This window comes from Palaemon carinicauda, chromosome 26 (genome assembly GCF_036898095.1).
Source record: "Palaemon carinicauda isolate YSFRI2023 chromosome 26, ASM3689809v2, whole genome shotgun sequence".
NCBI lineage: Eukaryota > Metazoa > Arthropoda > Malacostraca > Decapoda > Palaemonidae > Palaemon > Palaemon carinicauda.
The window spans coordinates 38038342-38055841 of record NC_090750.1 but is presented as its reverse complement, the minus strand read 5'-3'; the positions used below and the strand labels follow the sequence as shown (position 1 = coordinate 38055841).

At 41.8% G+C, this 17500-nt stretch overlaps 1 protein-coding gene across 2 annotated transcripts in view; it reads left to right on the top strand.

The window, feature by feature from the left end:
- The window catches only part of mute (muscle wasted), a 421459-nt gene that overhangs the window by 335044 nt on the left and 68915 nt on the right, over nucleotides 1–17500 (top strand). For both annotated transcript variants that reach the window (XM_068349571.1, XM_068349570.1), the window contains exons 22-23: nucleotides 6794–6939; nucleotides 17366–17497. In XM_068349571.1, the coding sequence (XP_068205672.1) occupies nucleotides 6794–6939; nucleotides 17366–17497 (278 nt within the window). The remainder of the gene's footprint in view (nucleotides 1–6793; nucleotides 6940–17365; nucleotides 17498–17500) is intronic.

Sequence of the window (17500 nt, the reverse complement as noted above, 5' to 3'; positions counted from 1 at the left end):
GTCTATACAGATGCGCCGACGTTCGCCAGACAGCAGACCCGGTGAAGCGTCATCGGAACGGTGCGGCAACGGAAACGGAACGTCGACGGAATGGAGCGAAGCGCCACGTCAGTGTGGACGCTTCAGCGTCAGTATGGACGCTTCAGCGCCAGTGTGGACGCTTCTGCGTCAGTGTAGACGCTTCAGCGCTAGTGTGGGCGCTTCAGTATCAGTGTGGGCGCTTCAGCATCAGTGTGGACGCTTCAGCGTCGGGGTGGGTGCTTCGCTACCTATGACAATAGACTTTGATGTCTACCTGACCATGAACGTCTAGTGTTCAGTTATTGTTGCTCCAGGCGCTATATTAAGAAATAAATCTTAACTAGAAAGCTTTTATATTCTCGGTCCAAGACCTGCTGGGCTAACTCTTGGGTGTGAGAACTAGAATTAAACCTCCAAGTATTGAGGTCCGAATTCAGAATCATAAGGAGTGGATTCCTAAGAATCAAGACTTCTCTTCCTATGATAGAGATTGTTAAAGGAAGGGAATAACTTTCAGAAACTCATGAGAATTTTTCTAAAGAGTTTCCCTCATATTTTTTACCTGCTGCTCCTCGTTTTGACTTCAGAGTTTTCGCTAGTTGAGTTGATGGTGTCGCTATTTATTTTATTTCATTTATATTACAAGCCAGCTACAACCCTATTTGGGAAAGCAAGATGCTTTTACCCAAAGGGCTCCTTTAGGGAACGATGGCCTAGTAAATTAATGGTAAAATAAAGTAATGAATTAACATTAAATCATTCTCAGGAAAATAACGAAGCTTACTGTAGGGATGATACAGCGCTTGCAGCTGCTACAACGGTAAGGCCCTTTATGAGAATAGATCGTTAAAGTATATCTCCCACTACGGGCAGATCTTTTGATTTAATGTTTTATGTTTTTAAACCGCTCTTGTTAGTGACTCGTTAACATAGCACAGTGCTCTGGAGGAGGTGTTTGTTCGTTTTCACCTTGCCCCTAGTCCTATATCTCTAACTTACGTTCCAACCCTTGGGAGAAGGAAGGTCGGTAGGCTGAGGTTCTTCGCGGACCTTGTGCATTAAACGTCTGTTCCGCCAAACAATATTGTTGATGCAGTCCAAGACGGTCTCTCTCCACTTTGGAATGATGAGGTAATGCTCTTTTCTTCGCCTATGATTGGCGAGCTATGACATCACAACCATGTGACATAGTATCTTGAAAAGAGCGGAGTTGGAAGGTCTTGAAGCGATCAGATCGTCATCGTTATGGTATCATGGATCTTGTAACTGTTTTCTGCATATTAGAATGCAGTTTCCTGACGAGAATAACATTCTACGTTTTCCCTGTCTACCAGACTAGGTAGTTATTCGTCATGTATGCACGCGAACAGAATTTACCTTCGCAGCAGTCGGGTTTTGATGCGTGAACAGGAAGCAATCGAGTGTGTTTTTTCTTCCGCGAGAGAAGCGGAAGTCAGACAAGTCCCATACAATCCTAGCTCTTCCATTGGATTCTGACTCACTTTCAGGGAGGAAGGACTTTGTCCTCATCGAAGGAAGCATAACCTAGATTGGTAGTCACCAATCGATTTGTCCAAGACCTTTCAGGAGTCATATGTTTTTCTATTAACTTATCCTGCAGTATCTAACGTTCGCTGGAAGTATTTTCTTTTCGGAAGAAGGCGACGTGTCAGCACCTGAATCGTGTAAGACACATAGTTCTTCGGGGGAAAAGGTGCTCAGTTTGCTTCTGTTCACACTTCTTCTTCCCCAGTTTGGAGAAAGGTCTATTTCTTTCTTCTGAGGTCTAGCGACTACTGTTGACGGTATCTCACAGCATTGGATACGTTCAGTTCGCGCACAAGGCCCGCTTGAAATGTCATAGGGACTCTCCCAGGTCGCTCACAGGACTGCGGTTGATGCTCTCTCCCGGCCTTCGCCCACGCTTGAGTTGGCGCACTCGCTACCCCGCGAGTATAGATTTGGTCTGAGCTAAAAGAGGTCTATTTCATCTGTATTTAGCGTTTACGATTCTCGGGGGGAGGGGAAATTTTCTCCTAAAGAGTCTAAGGATTACCATAGATCTAAGAAATGGTTTTCCAATTAGTGTCAGAAGGCATAGTTCTCCTATGCTTAGTAACTCTTCCTTGCAGAAATATGCTCGTGTTACGAGAAGCGTTAGAGCGGGTGCTTGTCGCAGTCTGGTCTCTCTCTTACGGCAGACGTCGTGCAGACACAGACGCAAGTTCTGGTCTCTCCCTCACGCAGTCCCAGACGCAGACACCAGTCTGGTCGTATGTTGGCCGCTAACAGTCAAAGTTGATCCTTTCAACAAGTCCCTTTTTCGCGGTCTGCGGGACGCGTGACTATCACTCATGCGTACGCATCCTATACGTGGACAACTCTCGGCTATCAGTTCCGTCTTTCCGTCAATGTCCGGACGCGATGCTGTCGCCTCCACGCTGCACGCTGTAGATTTACAACAAGTCGGGCACACACACAGCGCTGTACCCACACGACATGGTGAACGCATATAGCACACTGACACCTTACTGAAATGCAACCACATGCGACATTATGGTCGCATGCTAGACACATACAGTCAAGTCTTGTTCTCACAGCAGTTTAACCAGATTATTGTCTCTCCTTCGCGTCTCTCTGGCCTCGCAGCTAACGCTCCCTCTTGTCAAGCTTTGGCTTTAAGTTTGTTGAACACTTGCTGATTCCACACGAATCAGGTCTTAACCTCACAGCATGAGGTTCACGTGGTTGACGCTTCTTTTCAACGCCTAGTTTTAATATCGGTTTCTTGCGACCGATATGGACGAGTTTTGGGAGGCGGTTCTAGATCCCGATTCTCTCTCACGACATGTTGAGTGTAGGCAGCATACTGGAACCGTTCTGGACTCATGCTGGGACCATGCTGGGTGCATGCTGGAAGCATGTCTTTAGTCCTTTTCCCCGTGTCAGGATCATGAACGTTTTATGTTAAACCATCAAGCTTTAGGTCTAGCTGCCTCCAGTATTTCGGAAAACCCCTAAGTTCTAGAGGGTTGTTCGAAGGAGACAGCTGAGGCTTTCGCTTGTACAAAGGTCTTTTGCCTCAAGGTTTTCCAACCCAATTAGAGTGCTTTATGGAGTGGTGTAGAGCTAGAGCCAGCTCTTCATTAGGTAACTCTAACACAAGTGGCCTATTTTTTCTTAGACCTTAGAAGAAAACACATTTTCTTCCCTCCTCGACCATCAAAGGGTACAAGAGTATGCGGGCATCTGTCTTCAGACGCAGAAGATTGGATCTATCAAATAGAGACTTTATAGATCATCTCAGATCATTTGAGAGGACTTGGAGGCATCAGCAAGATTCTCCAGCCTGAAATTCAGGGTTCGTTTCTGGAGCTTCGCGGTAGTGACAGATCCGACCCTTTACACTTGGTTTCTTTTTAAGGCCTAACTTTGGAGACTTTCTGATTAAGTCTACCATAGTTGAGAGTCAGTGAAGTTCACTCTTTTAGCAAGAACATGGACTTCACATTGGTTAAGCTATAGGTACCTTGCAACCTGGATTCTTGGTTATTAATAAACATCTTTCTCATCCATAGCCTAAATTTTTTGGGATCACTATTCTCTCGAATTTGGTTTGTGATGGGCTGAGAAGAGTTTTTTGCCCGATTAAAACGATGAAGTTTTATTGGGACAAGAACAAAGAAGTTATGAGTCTATTCATAACTCTTAGGTGCATGGTCAAGAAGCCTGCGCTATCCACGTCTAAACATTCTGTCATCTCGTATAGACTTTGATTACAAAGGTTCTTCCACACGGTTGGGTGACAGATCATAAGACGTTGAAAGAGTAAAGACTCACGAAGTTAGAGCTGTAGAAACTTCTGTAACTTTTAAACTAAACTGTTCTCTGCAAGCATCACGTATACAGTCTTGTGAAGGGGTACAGTGAACCCTCGTTTATCGCGGTAGATAGGTTCCAGACGCGGCCGCGATAGGTGAAAATCCGCGAAGTAGTGACACTATACTTACCTATTTATTCAACATGTATATTCAGACTTTTAAAACCTTCCCTTGTACGTAGTACTGTTAACAAACTACCCTTTAATGTACAGAACACTTAATGCATGTACTACAGTACCCTAAACTAAAAAAGGCTTAAATATTAAAGGTGATTTTATATCATGCGTTTCCTAAACACGCTAAAAAGCACGATAAAAAATGGCAACCAATGTTTTGTTTACATTTATCTCTGATCATAATGAAGAAACAAACTGGAGGTAGAGCTTTGCTGATTACCCAGACATATTTCCCATACTTTTCCCTTAGAACTACATCACATTTTCCTACTTTAGATATATATATATATATATATATATATATATATATATATATATATGTGTGTGTGTATATATATATATATATATATATATATATATATATATATATATATATATATATATATATATATATATTATATTTATGTATACACATATACATACCTACATATATACATACATACATATATACATAAATACATGCATATATATATATATATATATATATATATATATATATATATATATATATATATATATATATTACTGTATATATATGGGTTATGGAAAAAATCCGCGAAGTGGTGAATCCGCGATGGTCGAACCGCGAAGTAGCGAGGGTTCACTGTAATCCTGTATTCGTCTTGCTTTACTTTTACCGTGTCCAGTCTCTATGAAGACGTCTACGTTTTGGGATCACTTGCAACGAGTGCAGTAGTAGGTGAAACATTCTCCACTACATTATTATTATTATTATTATTATTACTATCCAAGCTACAACCCTAGTTGGAAAAGCAAGATGCTATAAGCCCAGGGGCTCCAACAGGGAAAATTAGATCAGTGAGGAAAGGAAATAAGGAAGTAAATAAATGAAGAGAACAAATTAACAATAAATCATTCTAAAAAAAGTAACGTCAAAACAGACATGTCACATATAAACTATAAACAACATCAAAAACAAATATGTCATAAATAAACTATAAAAAGACTCATGTCCGCCTGGTCAACAAAAAAGCATTTGCTCCAAATTTGAACTTTTGAAGTTCTACTGATTCAACTACCCGATTAGGAAGATCATTCCACAACTTGGTAACAGCTGGAATAAAACTTCTAGAGTACTGCGTAGTATTGAGCCTCATGATGGAGAAAGCCTGGCTATTAGAATTAACTGCCTGCCTAGTATTACGAACAGGGTAGAATTGTCCAGGGAGATCTGAATGTAAAGGATGGTCAGAGTTATGAAAAATCTTATGCAACATGCATAATGAACTAATTGAACGACGGTGCCAGAGATTAATATCTAGATCAGGAATAAGAAATTTAATAGACTAAGTTTCTGTCCAACAAATTAAGATGAGAATCAGCAGCTGAAGACCAGACAGGAGAACAATACTCAAAACAAGGTAGAATGAAAGAATTAAAACACTTCTTCAGAATAGATTGATCACCGAAAATCTTGAAACACTTTCTCAATAAGCCTATTTTTTGTGCAATTGAAGAAGACACAGACCTTATATGTTTCTCAAAAGTAAATTTCCTGTCGAGAATCACACCTAAAATTTTGAAAGAGTCATACAAATTTAAAGAAACATTATCAATACTGAGATCCGGATGTTGAGGAGCCACCGTCCTTGACCTACTGTACTTACAATCATACTTTGAGTTTTGTTAGGATTCAACTTCATACCCCATAATTTGCACCATGCACTAATTCTAGCTAAATCTCTATTAAGGGATTCACCAACCCCAGACCTACATTCAGGGGATGGAATTGATGCAAAGAGAGAAGCATCATCTGCATATGCAACAAGCTTGTTTTCCCTAAATTCCTAGTTCCCCTGTTCTTCTCTTGGAACTGTTATATATATATTTTTATGATTGTACGTGAATATTGGTCGGCAATCTTCAGCAATCTTTGACCTAGTCAGGTGGTCATTTTGTTCCTAGAGAGCGCCCGGAACAAGGGTATTAGTTGAGGTCCTGTCATGTTATAGGTGGTTGTACCGTTTGACAGCTCCTAGAGATCATCAGCCCCGAGTGGATCACTGGATCTCCTGAGGATAGCAGACAAAATGAGGCAGAGCATTGCTGTCGGCTTCCTCATCAGGTTAGAACCACTTAAGTTGTTTATGTAACTCTTAAGTGAATTGCCAATTATGCAGCTGTCTCTGACCCGCCACCAATGGGTGTCAATCAGCTATTATATAACCAGCGGGTAAGTTTTATATTTAAAAATTATATTTTCATAATAAAATAAATTTTTGAATATACTTACCCGCTGGTTATATAAGATTTAGACCCACCCTCCTCCCCTTTAGAGACCATGGGGCATGGAAAATCTGAATTGGTTGAGCATAGTTCTACCTGGGGTACCGCAAGGGCGCTGGGGTACACCTGGCTTATATGCGCTAAGCTGCACAAGAGATTTTGAATTTTCTGCCGAGGCGTTGGGGACTTAGGCTATTATATAACCAGCGGGTAAGTATATTCAAAAATTTATTTTATTATGAAAATGTCATTTTTCCAAGATTCTATTACTGTTTTCAATTTGGTAGTGGTAGATGAGGTAGTAATCAATAGAATTTAATGGACTTGTAAATAGTTTCTGCCTTGTTTTTATTTGTTTACTTCTAGTTTATATATTGAAGCTATTAATTCATATTGCCCAATTTAGACAGAATTACTTTATGGTTTTGTAAAGAATGCTTTTGTATAGTAGCCCTTTGTATGTTTCAGCTATGGCTCAAAGTTACCTAATGCGCGTTCGAGAAGCTCTAACAGGAAGGGATCCTACGTTGTATAAGAAGTTCCTCTGCATTCTTAATGAGTTTACAGAAAATACTAACGAGTCTCCTGTTCAACTTTATGGTCATTTATGTGACGTAAGTTAGTTTGATTTATATACAGGTAATCATTGTTATCTAGCATGATAATTTTTTTAAGTCTGCAAATGAGAATTTCAAGATAGTATATATAACTTTGTTAAAAAAATATTTTAAATATTAAACTTAGCCGGTGAATATATAAATAGCTGACGTCTCCGACGGCCCGACAGATTCCAAAAACTCGCGAGCAATCGCCATGAAGGTTGCGGGTGTGCCCACCAGCGCCGACTATCAGCCAGATACCGCATATACTTCTCAACCACTCCAGTTCTTCTCTGTCGGTGTCACCGACAACATTGGTTCTGCTCGCTCTAGACCTCGAGTTTTCTACCTAATTGGTGAAGTACTTTGTTCTGGGTTTTATTGGCTTTCGCTGTGTTGGTGTGTTTCTTCAATAAAACTCTTGAAACCTTTTTTGCTTTTGTTTTTTTTGTTGATGAACTTGGCTTTACTTTGGATTTTCTCTGGTTGTTCATAATGGCTGACCCTTCTCCTGTATATCGCAAGTGTATGAGAGATTGTAACAAACGTCTTCCGAAGGCCTCTATCGACCCCCATACTGTTTGTTCTAATTGCCGGGGTAAATCCTGCCAATTAGGAGATCGGTGTGAGGAGTGCGTGGTTTTGTCGGAATTCGAGTGGTTAGAGTATGAAAAGTATACTCGTAAGCTCAAAAGAGATAGGGTGAGGAGAAGCTCATCTAGATCTTTAGAATTTTCCTCCTCCCATGCCCCTGAACCTAATCCTTCCCCTGTAGTGGTAATTTCTGAACCCCCTATTAGCACTCATGAACCTTCAATGCGCGATATGTTTTTAGCTATTCAAGCATTAGGTGAAAAGGTTGAAACCTTAGCCTCGGACAAGAACCAGCTTATGTCCGATGTTAAGTTGTTAAAGTGCCAAAGTGGTAAAGTAGAAAATCAAAGTGGTAAAGTGGAAAGTGCGCAAAATGTGTTTAGTGTTGCGACCGAGGGTTCGTCTGTTCGTGCTTGTCGCTCCCCTAGTCCGAGACCTCTTTCAGGCTCCCCTGCACCAGGGAGAAGGAATGTCGTAGGACTTAAGGGAGCGAGAGGTTTAAACCGACGTACAGACGTTCCCTCTTTGGTATCAGACGTTTCTCATCAAGAACGTCCTTACCATAAGACGGGGGAGACTAAGTTCTCCTCGTCTTCCGACAACTTTTCGCATAAGAAACCTTGGCGTAAGGTTTCTAGACCCTTAAAACGCAAGTCAGTCCCTTCAGGACAGGTCCAGCGTCCTGGCTGTAGCCATTGGGGCAGCTCTGACCACTTGCAGTCATCGGATGGCTGTTCGCCTGTTAAGCGAAAACGTAACACGGAGTCCGAGGGTCTCGGTATGTGCGATGATTTGCATGCACAGATGTTACCGACGTCACGGCCCGTTCCGACTCCCGTTGACCCGAAGTGGGTTGTCCTGCGGGACATGCAGTCTAAACTTTCCTCCTTAATGGAAGATTACGAGCATGAACAGGTTCGCAATGATCCTTTGCTTGCGGTTCGCCAGTACGATAAGCGTGACTCTGGCCTTCAGCCGCCTAAACGAGTGTTTTCTCGTCCTTATGATGTTAGCGCTAACGTTTCTAGTGCTTTTAAACGCGATTCTGATCGTGTTCCTCGTCATTCACGTCAGTCACGTGACGTGGAACCCCCTTTGCCGCAGTCTCGAGCTGACGTTCAGCAGCTGTCACCGCAGCCCCGCACTGACGTTCGTCGACCGACTCCGTTGCCCCGACGTGACGTTGAACGTCTGTCACCGCAGTCAGAGGTTGTTTTTCCTGCTCAGACCCTGCAGTCAATGCAGTCTCGACGTGATGTCGAACGGCAATCAACTCAGGCTGTTGTTGTTTGTCAGTCACAAGACTTTCAGTCTTTGCAGCCGCGGCGTGACGTCGTTTCCTCAGCTGTTGCTGCTGCTCCGTCGCAGGTTGACATAGCCTGTCAAGCGTTGCCTCCTCGGCATGTCTCTCCGTATCGCGAGACTCGGCAGTTGTCGGACGAAGTTCCGTCGGATGAGGAAGTCGTTGACCCCCTTCCAACTGATATTCCTTTGGGGACTTTTTCGGATGGAGAGGAGCCTAAAGTTGCTCAGCCCTCTCTTGATTTTAAGAAGATCATGCTTATTTTTAAGGAACTTTTTCCTGATCATTTTGTGCCTGCTGCTCCTCGTTCGCCACCATCAGAGTTCACGCTGGGCCTAGCTGCTTCGACTCCGTCGTTCACAAAGTTAGTGCTCTCTCGCTCTTCTAAGAGAGCTTTGCGTTTATTAGGCGACTGGTTAATGACCAGGAGGAGTTTGTGGAAGTCAGCTTTTGCTTTTCCCCCTTTTAAACTGGCTTCTCGCGCGAGCGTCTGGTATGACACAGGAGAAGTTCTCGGCTTGGGAGTACCTGCCTCTGCCCAGGGAGACTTCTCAAGCCTCGTAGACTCTCCTCGTCGTCTGGCCATGAGACGCTCGAAGGTTTGCTGGTCCTCTTCAGACCTAGATCATCTCCTCAAAGGAGTTTATCGGGCCTTTGAAGTTTTCAACTTTTTGGATTGGTCGCTGGGAGCCTTGAGTAGGAAGATCTCCTCAGCAGACCGTGATGTCTCTGTGCAAATTATGTCCTGCATGGACAAGGCTGTCCGAGATGGCTCAAATGAACTCGCTGCTACTTTTACAGCAGGAGTGCTTAAGAAGAGAGAGACTCTTTGTTCTTTCCTGTCTGCAGGTGTCACTCCTTGTCAAAGGTCAGAACTACTCTTTGCGCCATTGTCTTCTGCCCTGTTCCCGCAGCAGCTGATTAAGGATATCGCAGCGTCTCTAGTGCAGAAGGATACTCATGATTTGATGGCCACGTCTGCGCGTAAGGCTGTACCTTCGTCCTCTTATGTCGTCAGGCCTAAATTTGATACTCCAGCGACAAGGTTTATCCCGCCCTTTCGTGGCAGAGCTCCCAGTAAGGGAGGCTCTCGTGCCGATAGTAAGAGAGGTAAGAGGAGAGGATCTAAGTCCTCCCGTGGCAGAGTCTGACTGCCCACGTCCTCAGACAGCAGCAGGGGCCAGATTGACCAACTTCTGGCAGGCCTGGGAGAAGAGGGGTGCAGACCGGGAGTCTGTTTTGTTGCTAAAGGAGGGTTACAAAATACCTTTTGTACGGAGATCTCCTCTAGTAAAAGATCCGATAGACCTCTCTCCCAGGTATCGAGAGGAGTCGAAGAGACAGGCATTACATCTGCAGGTGTCTCAGTTGCTAGAGAAGGGGGCAGTGGTGAAAGTCTCGAACCTTCAATCACCGGGGTTTTACAACCGTCTCTTCCTAGTTCCAAAGCATACAGGAGGTTGGAGGCCGGTGCTGGATGTCAGTGCTCTCAACGTGTTTGTTGTCAAAACAAAGTTTACGATGGAGACCACCAAATCCGTTCTAGCAGCAGTCAGAGAGGGAGACTGGATGGTCTCTCTCGACTTGCAGGATGCGTACTTCCACATTCCTATACACCCAGATTCTCTGCCGTATCTAAGGTTTGTATACAGGAATGTGGTGTACCAATTCCGAGCACTGTGCTTCGGCCTCAGCCCTGCTCCTCTTGTTTTTACGAGGCTCATGAGAAATGTAGCAAAATTCCTACATTTGTCGGGGATCAGAGCCTCCCTGTACCTGGACGACTGGTTACTCAGAGCGTCGTCCCGTCATCGCTGTCTGCAGGACCTACAGTGGACGCTGGATCTTGCGAAGGAGTTGGGCCTATTGGTGAACATAGAGAAGCCTCAGCTGACTCCCTCCCAAACGATTCTCTATTTGGGGATGGAGATACAGAGTCTAGCTTTTCGGGCTTTTCCGTCTGCCAACAGGATAGAGCAAGCTTTGCTCAAAGTCCGTCTCATGCTAGAGAAAGACCATTGCTCTGTGAGAAGCTGGATGAGCCTCCTAGGGACGCTTTCATCCCTGGAACAGTTTATCTCTCTAGGGAGACTTCACCTACGCCCTCTCCAGTTCCATTTAGACTCCCATTGGAACAAGGAGAAAACTTTGGAGGCGGTCTCGATCCCGATCTCCGAACCAGTCAAGACTTGCCTGGACTGGTGGGACAGCAATATAAGACTTCGAGAAGGTCTGTCTCTGGCAGTCAAGAACCCAAACCATGTGTTATTTTCAGACGCGTCGGATTTGGGTTGGGGGGCGACTCTGGACAGTCTGGAATGCTCGGGTCTTTGGACGGCAGACCAGAGGAGCCTTCACATCAACTGCAAGGAGCTGTTGGCAGTCCATTTAGCACTGGCGAGTTTCGAGAGTCTGCTTCGAAACAAGGTGGTAGAAGTGAATGCGGACAATACCACGGCCTTGGCTTACATCTCCAAGCAAGGAGGCACTCACTCCCACGATCTTTTCGTCATCGCAAGGGACCTCCTCATCTGGTCAAAAGATCGAAGCATCTCACTGTTGACGAGGTTCGTCCAAGGGAAGTTGAACGTCTTGGCGGACTGTCTCAGTCGGAGAGGTCAGGTGATCCCTACAGAGTGGACCCTCCACAAGGATGTGTGCAAGAGTCTTTGGATGACTTGGGGTCAACCCACCATCGATCTCTTTGCGACCTTGCTGACCAAAAGGCTCCCGACTTATTGCTCTCCAGTCCCAGATCCAGAGGCGGACCACATAGATTCCTTTCTGTTGGACTGGTCTCACCTGGACGCTTACGCATTTCCACCGTTCAAGATCCTCAACAAGGTGTTGCAGAAGTTCGCCTCTCATGAAGGGACAAGGTTGACGTTGGTTGCTCCCCTCTGGCCCGCGAGAGAGTGGTTCACAGAGGTACTTCTATGGCTGGTAGACGTTCCAAGGAGTCTGCCTTTACGGATGGATCTCTTACGGCAGCCTCACGTAAAGAGACTTCATCAAAGCCTCCCTGCGCTTTGTCTGACTGCCTTCAGACTATCGAAAGACTCTCAAGAGCTCGAGGATTTTCGAAGGAGGCAGCCAGAGCGATCGCAAGGGCTAGGAGATCTTCTACAATCAAGGTCTACCAGTCGAAGTGGGAGGTATTTAGAGATTGGTGCAAGTCCTCCTCTATTTCCTCCTCCAGTACCTCTGTAACGCAGATTGCGGATTTTCTCCTGTATCTGAGAAACGGTCGCTCCCTCTCTGCTTCCACCATTAAAGGCTACAGAACCATGTTGGCTTCTGTTTTCAGGCATAGAGGCTTGGATCTTTCGAATAACAAAGATCTCCAAGACCTCCTTAAGTCTTTCGAGACCTCTAAGGAGCGTCGTATTTCAACTCCTGCTTGGAACTTAGACGTGGTCCTACAGTTCCTAATGTCAGACAGGTTTGAGCCTTTAAATTCAGCCTCCCTGAAGGATCTTACCCTCAAGACACTTTTTTTGGTGAGCTTGGCTTCGGCTAAAAGGGTCAGTGAGATCCATGCTTTTAGTAAGAACATCGGCTTCTCGACGAATAAAGCTATATGTTCTCTTCAACTTGGTTTTTTGGCCAAGAACGAACTTCCGTCTCGTCCTTGGCCTAAATCTTTTGAAATACCTAGTCTTTCAGAGATCGTAGGTAATGAAGTTGAAAGAGTGCTGTGCCCCGTTAGAGCTCTTAAGTTTTACTTGTCTAGAACTAAACCAATACGAGGTTGTTCTGAGGCTTTATGGTGCTCCGTTAAGAAGCCCTCATTGCCCATGTCTAAGAATGCGTTATCTTACTTTGTTAGACTTTTAATCCGGGAGGCACATTCTCATTTAAGTGAGAAGGATCGTAGTTTGCTTAAGGTCAAGACTCACGAAGTGAGAGCAATGGCGACTTCGGTGGCTTTTAAGCAAAATAGATCCCTTCGAAGTATTATGGACGCGACCTTTTGGAGGAGCAAGTCAGTGTTCGCTTCATTTTACTTAAAAGACGTCCAGACTCTTTATGAGGACTGCTACACACTGGGTCCATTCGTTGCAGTGAGTGCAGTAGTGGGTGAGGGTTCTACCACTACATTCTCTTAATCCCAATATCCTTTTAATCTTCTCTTGAAATGTTTTTAACCCTGGATAGGTACGGTCCTCGGACACCCCTTTAAGGGTATACTCGGACGCGAACGACCCCGACGCCAAAAAAAATTCTTGAAAAATCAGTTTTTGCAGTAACCTCCTTTTTTCTTTTGCCAAAAAAAACTTCAATGAATGCTTAAAACAACTGTATAGATAAATACTACTCATCTGCAGAAAAACTATTTATTATAAATATTTTAAAAAATTAAGTAGAAAAAAAAAAAGACCTGACATAAAAATTCATAAAAAAAAAGTTTATACATATATACACAAATCCTTTTAGGAATTGATTCTTGAATGTTTAGGACACATCTTGATGTATTTTGGATGAAGTCAGACCCATGGAGGTGAAGATCTGAAATGAGAAAAAAAGGGTAACTTTTTTTGGCCAAAAAAATTTGTCCAAATTTCATGAATTTTTTTGGGTACCCAAATGAAATAGGAAGTGGCTAATTTTTTTAGGGAATAAACATATGTTATCCTAAAATAGAAATATGTAAAAAAATCTTCATTATTTTGTAAATTACATTTATATCAGGGGCCATATCTAAAGGTAATTTTTTGAGTACTTAGAAATTCCGTAAAAAAATACATATATTTAATATATAATATGATATTTATGCAGGTAAAAATATACCAAAATATCACAAATTCTATAGGGAACAAGAATATATATAGATAAGGCAGCTTACGCTTCGGATATGTCCACAAAATGGCCGCCAACCACACTGACTCAGACTCCCTAATCTGCCACTTGAAATGTAGGAAGGGTATGTCAATTTCAAGGTGTTATTTACTAATCTAATTATTATTGGATATGCATAAAAATTGTATGGTGGGTTGCTGGATAATTGTCGATTATTTTACGAATATAAAATTAAAATTCTGACCCAAAAAATTTTTTTTGAAGGGAAATAAAATCGAAAAAAAAAATGTAAAACAATATTTTAGCTAAAAAAATTTGATGATATTCAATCAAAAAAAAAGTAAACAAAATTTTCCGACAAATAAACATCTAGAGGAATCATTACTCTGTGATAGTTCCTTAGTACGTAGTAATTTTGAAAGAATTGGGAAAAAACGAAAAAATGGCAATCACCGGAAAATCGAACACATACCTATATATACGCCATATCTGGCTAAAAAAAAGATAGGCATGGGTAGCCAGATCATCTAGAAACACTTTCCAACACTATAAAAATATAAGTTTTGCGACACTACTTGCCAATTCCTTACGGTAACATGACTAAGCAAAAAAATGCAAAACAAATAAAAAGGGTCACTCGAGGAAAAATGGCTAACATTCTAATATACGGCATTTCAGAAGAAAAAAAATTCAGCCACGTGCTAGTCAAACCATCAAGGCACATTTTCCGACAAATAAACATCTAAATGAATAATTACTCTGTGATAGTTCCTTAGTACGTAGTAATTTTGAAAGAAATTGGAAAAAACGAAAAAATGGCAATCACAGGAAAATCGAACACATACCTATATATACGCCATATCTGGCTAAAAAAAGAAGATAGGCATGGGTAGCCAGATCATCTAGAAACACTTTCCAACACTATAAAATTATAAGTTTTGCGACACTACTTGCCAATTCCTTACGGTAACATGACTAAGCAAAAAAATGCAAAACAAATAAAAAGGGGCACTCGTGGAAAAATGGCCATTCTAATATACGGCATTTCAGAAAAAAAAAATTTCAGCCACGTGCTAGGCAAACCATCAAGGCACATTTTCCGACAAATAAACATATAAATGAAATATTACTCTGTGATAGTTCCTTAGTACGTAGTAATTTTGAAAGAAATGGGAAAAAACGAAAAAATGGCAATCACAGGAAAATCGAACACATACTTATATATACGCCATATCTGGCTAAAAAAAAAATAGGCATGGGTAGCCAGATCATCTAAAAACACTTTCCAACACTATAAAAATATAAGTTTTGCGACACTACTTGCCAATTCCTTACGGTAACATGACTAAGCAAAAAAATGCAAAACAAATAATAAGGGGCACTCGCGGAAAAATGCCCAACATTCTAATATACGGCATCTCAGATAAAAAAAAAGACATGCACGTGTTAGCCCAACCATCAAGGCACACTTTCTAACACATAAACATGAAAAAAAAATCAATAATATACGGCAATTCCTTACTACGTAGTAAATTTTTACAAATATTGAAAAAAAACAGAAATTGGCAACCGCAGTTAAATACCCAATATACCAATAACTACGTCGTATCTGACAAAAACAAAATCACGCATGGGTAGCCAGATCATCTAGACACACTTTCCAACACTAAAAAAGCAAAAGTTTTACGACACTATTTCGCAATATCTTACGGAAAAATGACTTGGCAAAAAAATGAAAAAAAAGGAAAAAGGGACACTCGCGGTAAAATGCCCGACATTCTAATATACGACATCTCAGATAAAAAAAAAGACATGCACGTGTTAGCCCAACCATCAAGGCACACTTTCTAACACATAAACATGAAAAAAAAATGAATAATATACGGCAATTCCTTACTACGTAGTAATTTTTACAAATATTGAAAAAAAAACAGAAATTGGTAACCGCAGTTAAATACCCAATATACCAATAACTACGTCGTATCTGACAAAAACAAAGTCATGCATGGGTAGCCAGATCATCTAGACACACTTTCCAACACTAAACAAGCAAAAGTTTTACGACACTATTTGGCAATATCTTACGGAAAAATGACTTGGCAAAAAAATGAAAAAAAATGAGAAAGGGGCACTCGCGGTAAAATGGTCCTCGTGGTGATGAACGACATTTTAACTAAAAAAAAAAACATGCACATGGTAGCCAAACAATCTACCAAGACTTTCCACAACTGATAACCTATACAAGTTGCACCATTCTACGACAATTTCATAATACGTAATAACTTTGATAATTATGCAAACTACCCTAGAAGGGTAAACTCGGACGCGAACGACCCCGACGCGTCTCAGAAATCGGGGAAGGAGTACAGCTACAGCAATGCACATCTGGACACTACTAGAGCGTGTAGGGGAGACACCTCCTGCAGGTCGATCACCCACAAATTCAGTCACGGGGGTGAGTCACGTGAGAAAAACCTGTTTTTTTTTGACGCTCGGGGTCGCAAACGACCCACCGTACCTATCCAGGGTTAATCTTGTCTTGGGTTGTACGGAAGACTAGGAAGTCTTTCGCAATCTTTTTGGTTTGGCGGGTGGTCAAATGTTGTTTCTTGAGAGCGCCCAGATTAAGGGTTTTGATGAGGTCCTGTTATAGGGGTGTTTGCCCTGGATATAACAGCTCCTGGGAGTCTTTCAGCATCCTGAGAGGATGGCTGGACTTCGTGAGGAAAGCGGACTAATGAGGCAGAGTAATCATCAGAGTCAGCTTCCTTACCAGGTACCTATACTTAAGTTGGTTTTTTATGAAATATTTGTCAAAAACTCTTGAGCATATACGCCTTTATTGTATTAATACTGGTCTCTACCTACCACCATGGGTGTGAATCAGCTATTTATATATTCACTGGCTAAGTTTTATATTTAAAAATGATATTTTCATTATAAAATAAATTTTTGAATATACTTACCCGGTGAATATATAATATTAAAGGCCCTCCCTTCCTCCCCGATAGAGACCCAGTGGACTGAGAAGAACTGGAATGGTTGAGAAGTATATGCGGTATCTGGCCGATAGTCGGCGCTGGTGGGCACACCCGCAACCTTCATGGCGATCGCTCGCAAGTTTTTGGAATCTGTCGGGCCGTCGGAGACGTCAGCTATTTATATATTCACCGGGTAAGTATATTCAAAAATTTATTTTATAATGAAAATATCATTTTAGGTAAGTATACAACTTTGTTAATAACATATATAGGTGTAGATGGTCTTATCAAACCATGAGAATACAAAAGATGTTATTTTCCCTACAACAGAGAGATACTGATATTTATCAGTTGTCCAGTAATCTCTTTCATCCTTGCTACTATTTTTTTTTTCTTTGGGTTAGTATCTAAAACGCTGAACTGATTTTCATCAGAATGAGCTAGTATTTCTAAGACCCTTACCTATGAGCATCAAGGGCCACTACTTTTTTTAATTGAGCACTCATACTCATTCCTAATTTTTTCAATTTTCATATTCCAATTGAACTCCCAACCTCTCCTTTAGACAACCAGAGAACTTTAAGATTTGGACCAAATTTCCTAATGTATTTGAGCCACTATATCTTCTTTTTCTTATATAGGTGAGCCAAAATTTATAGTAGTAGTAAAGAGAAAACAATTATTATTTGCTTTGGTAATAATTAAAAAATTTAGAAAAATTTGGTGCATTAGAACTAGTATTAATTATTTTTCTCTATTGCAGCTTTTGAAAGACTTTCCCCAGCTAAAATATGAGTTTGTGTCCTTTCTACTACCACAACAAGCAATAGCTATTGGAAAATATGCGCAGTATTGTACCATTCATCGAATGAAAGATTTCTTAGATAAACTTAAGGTT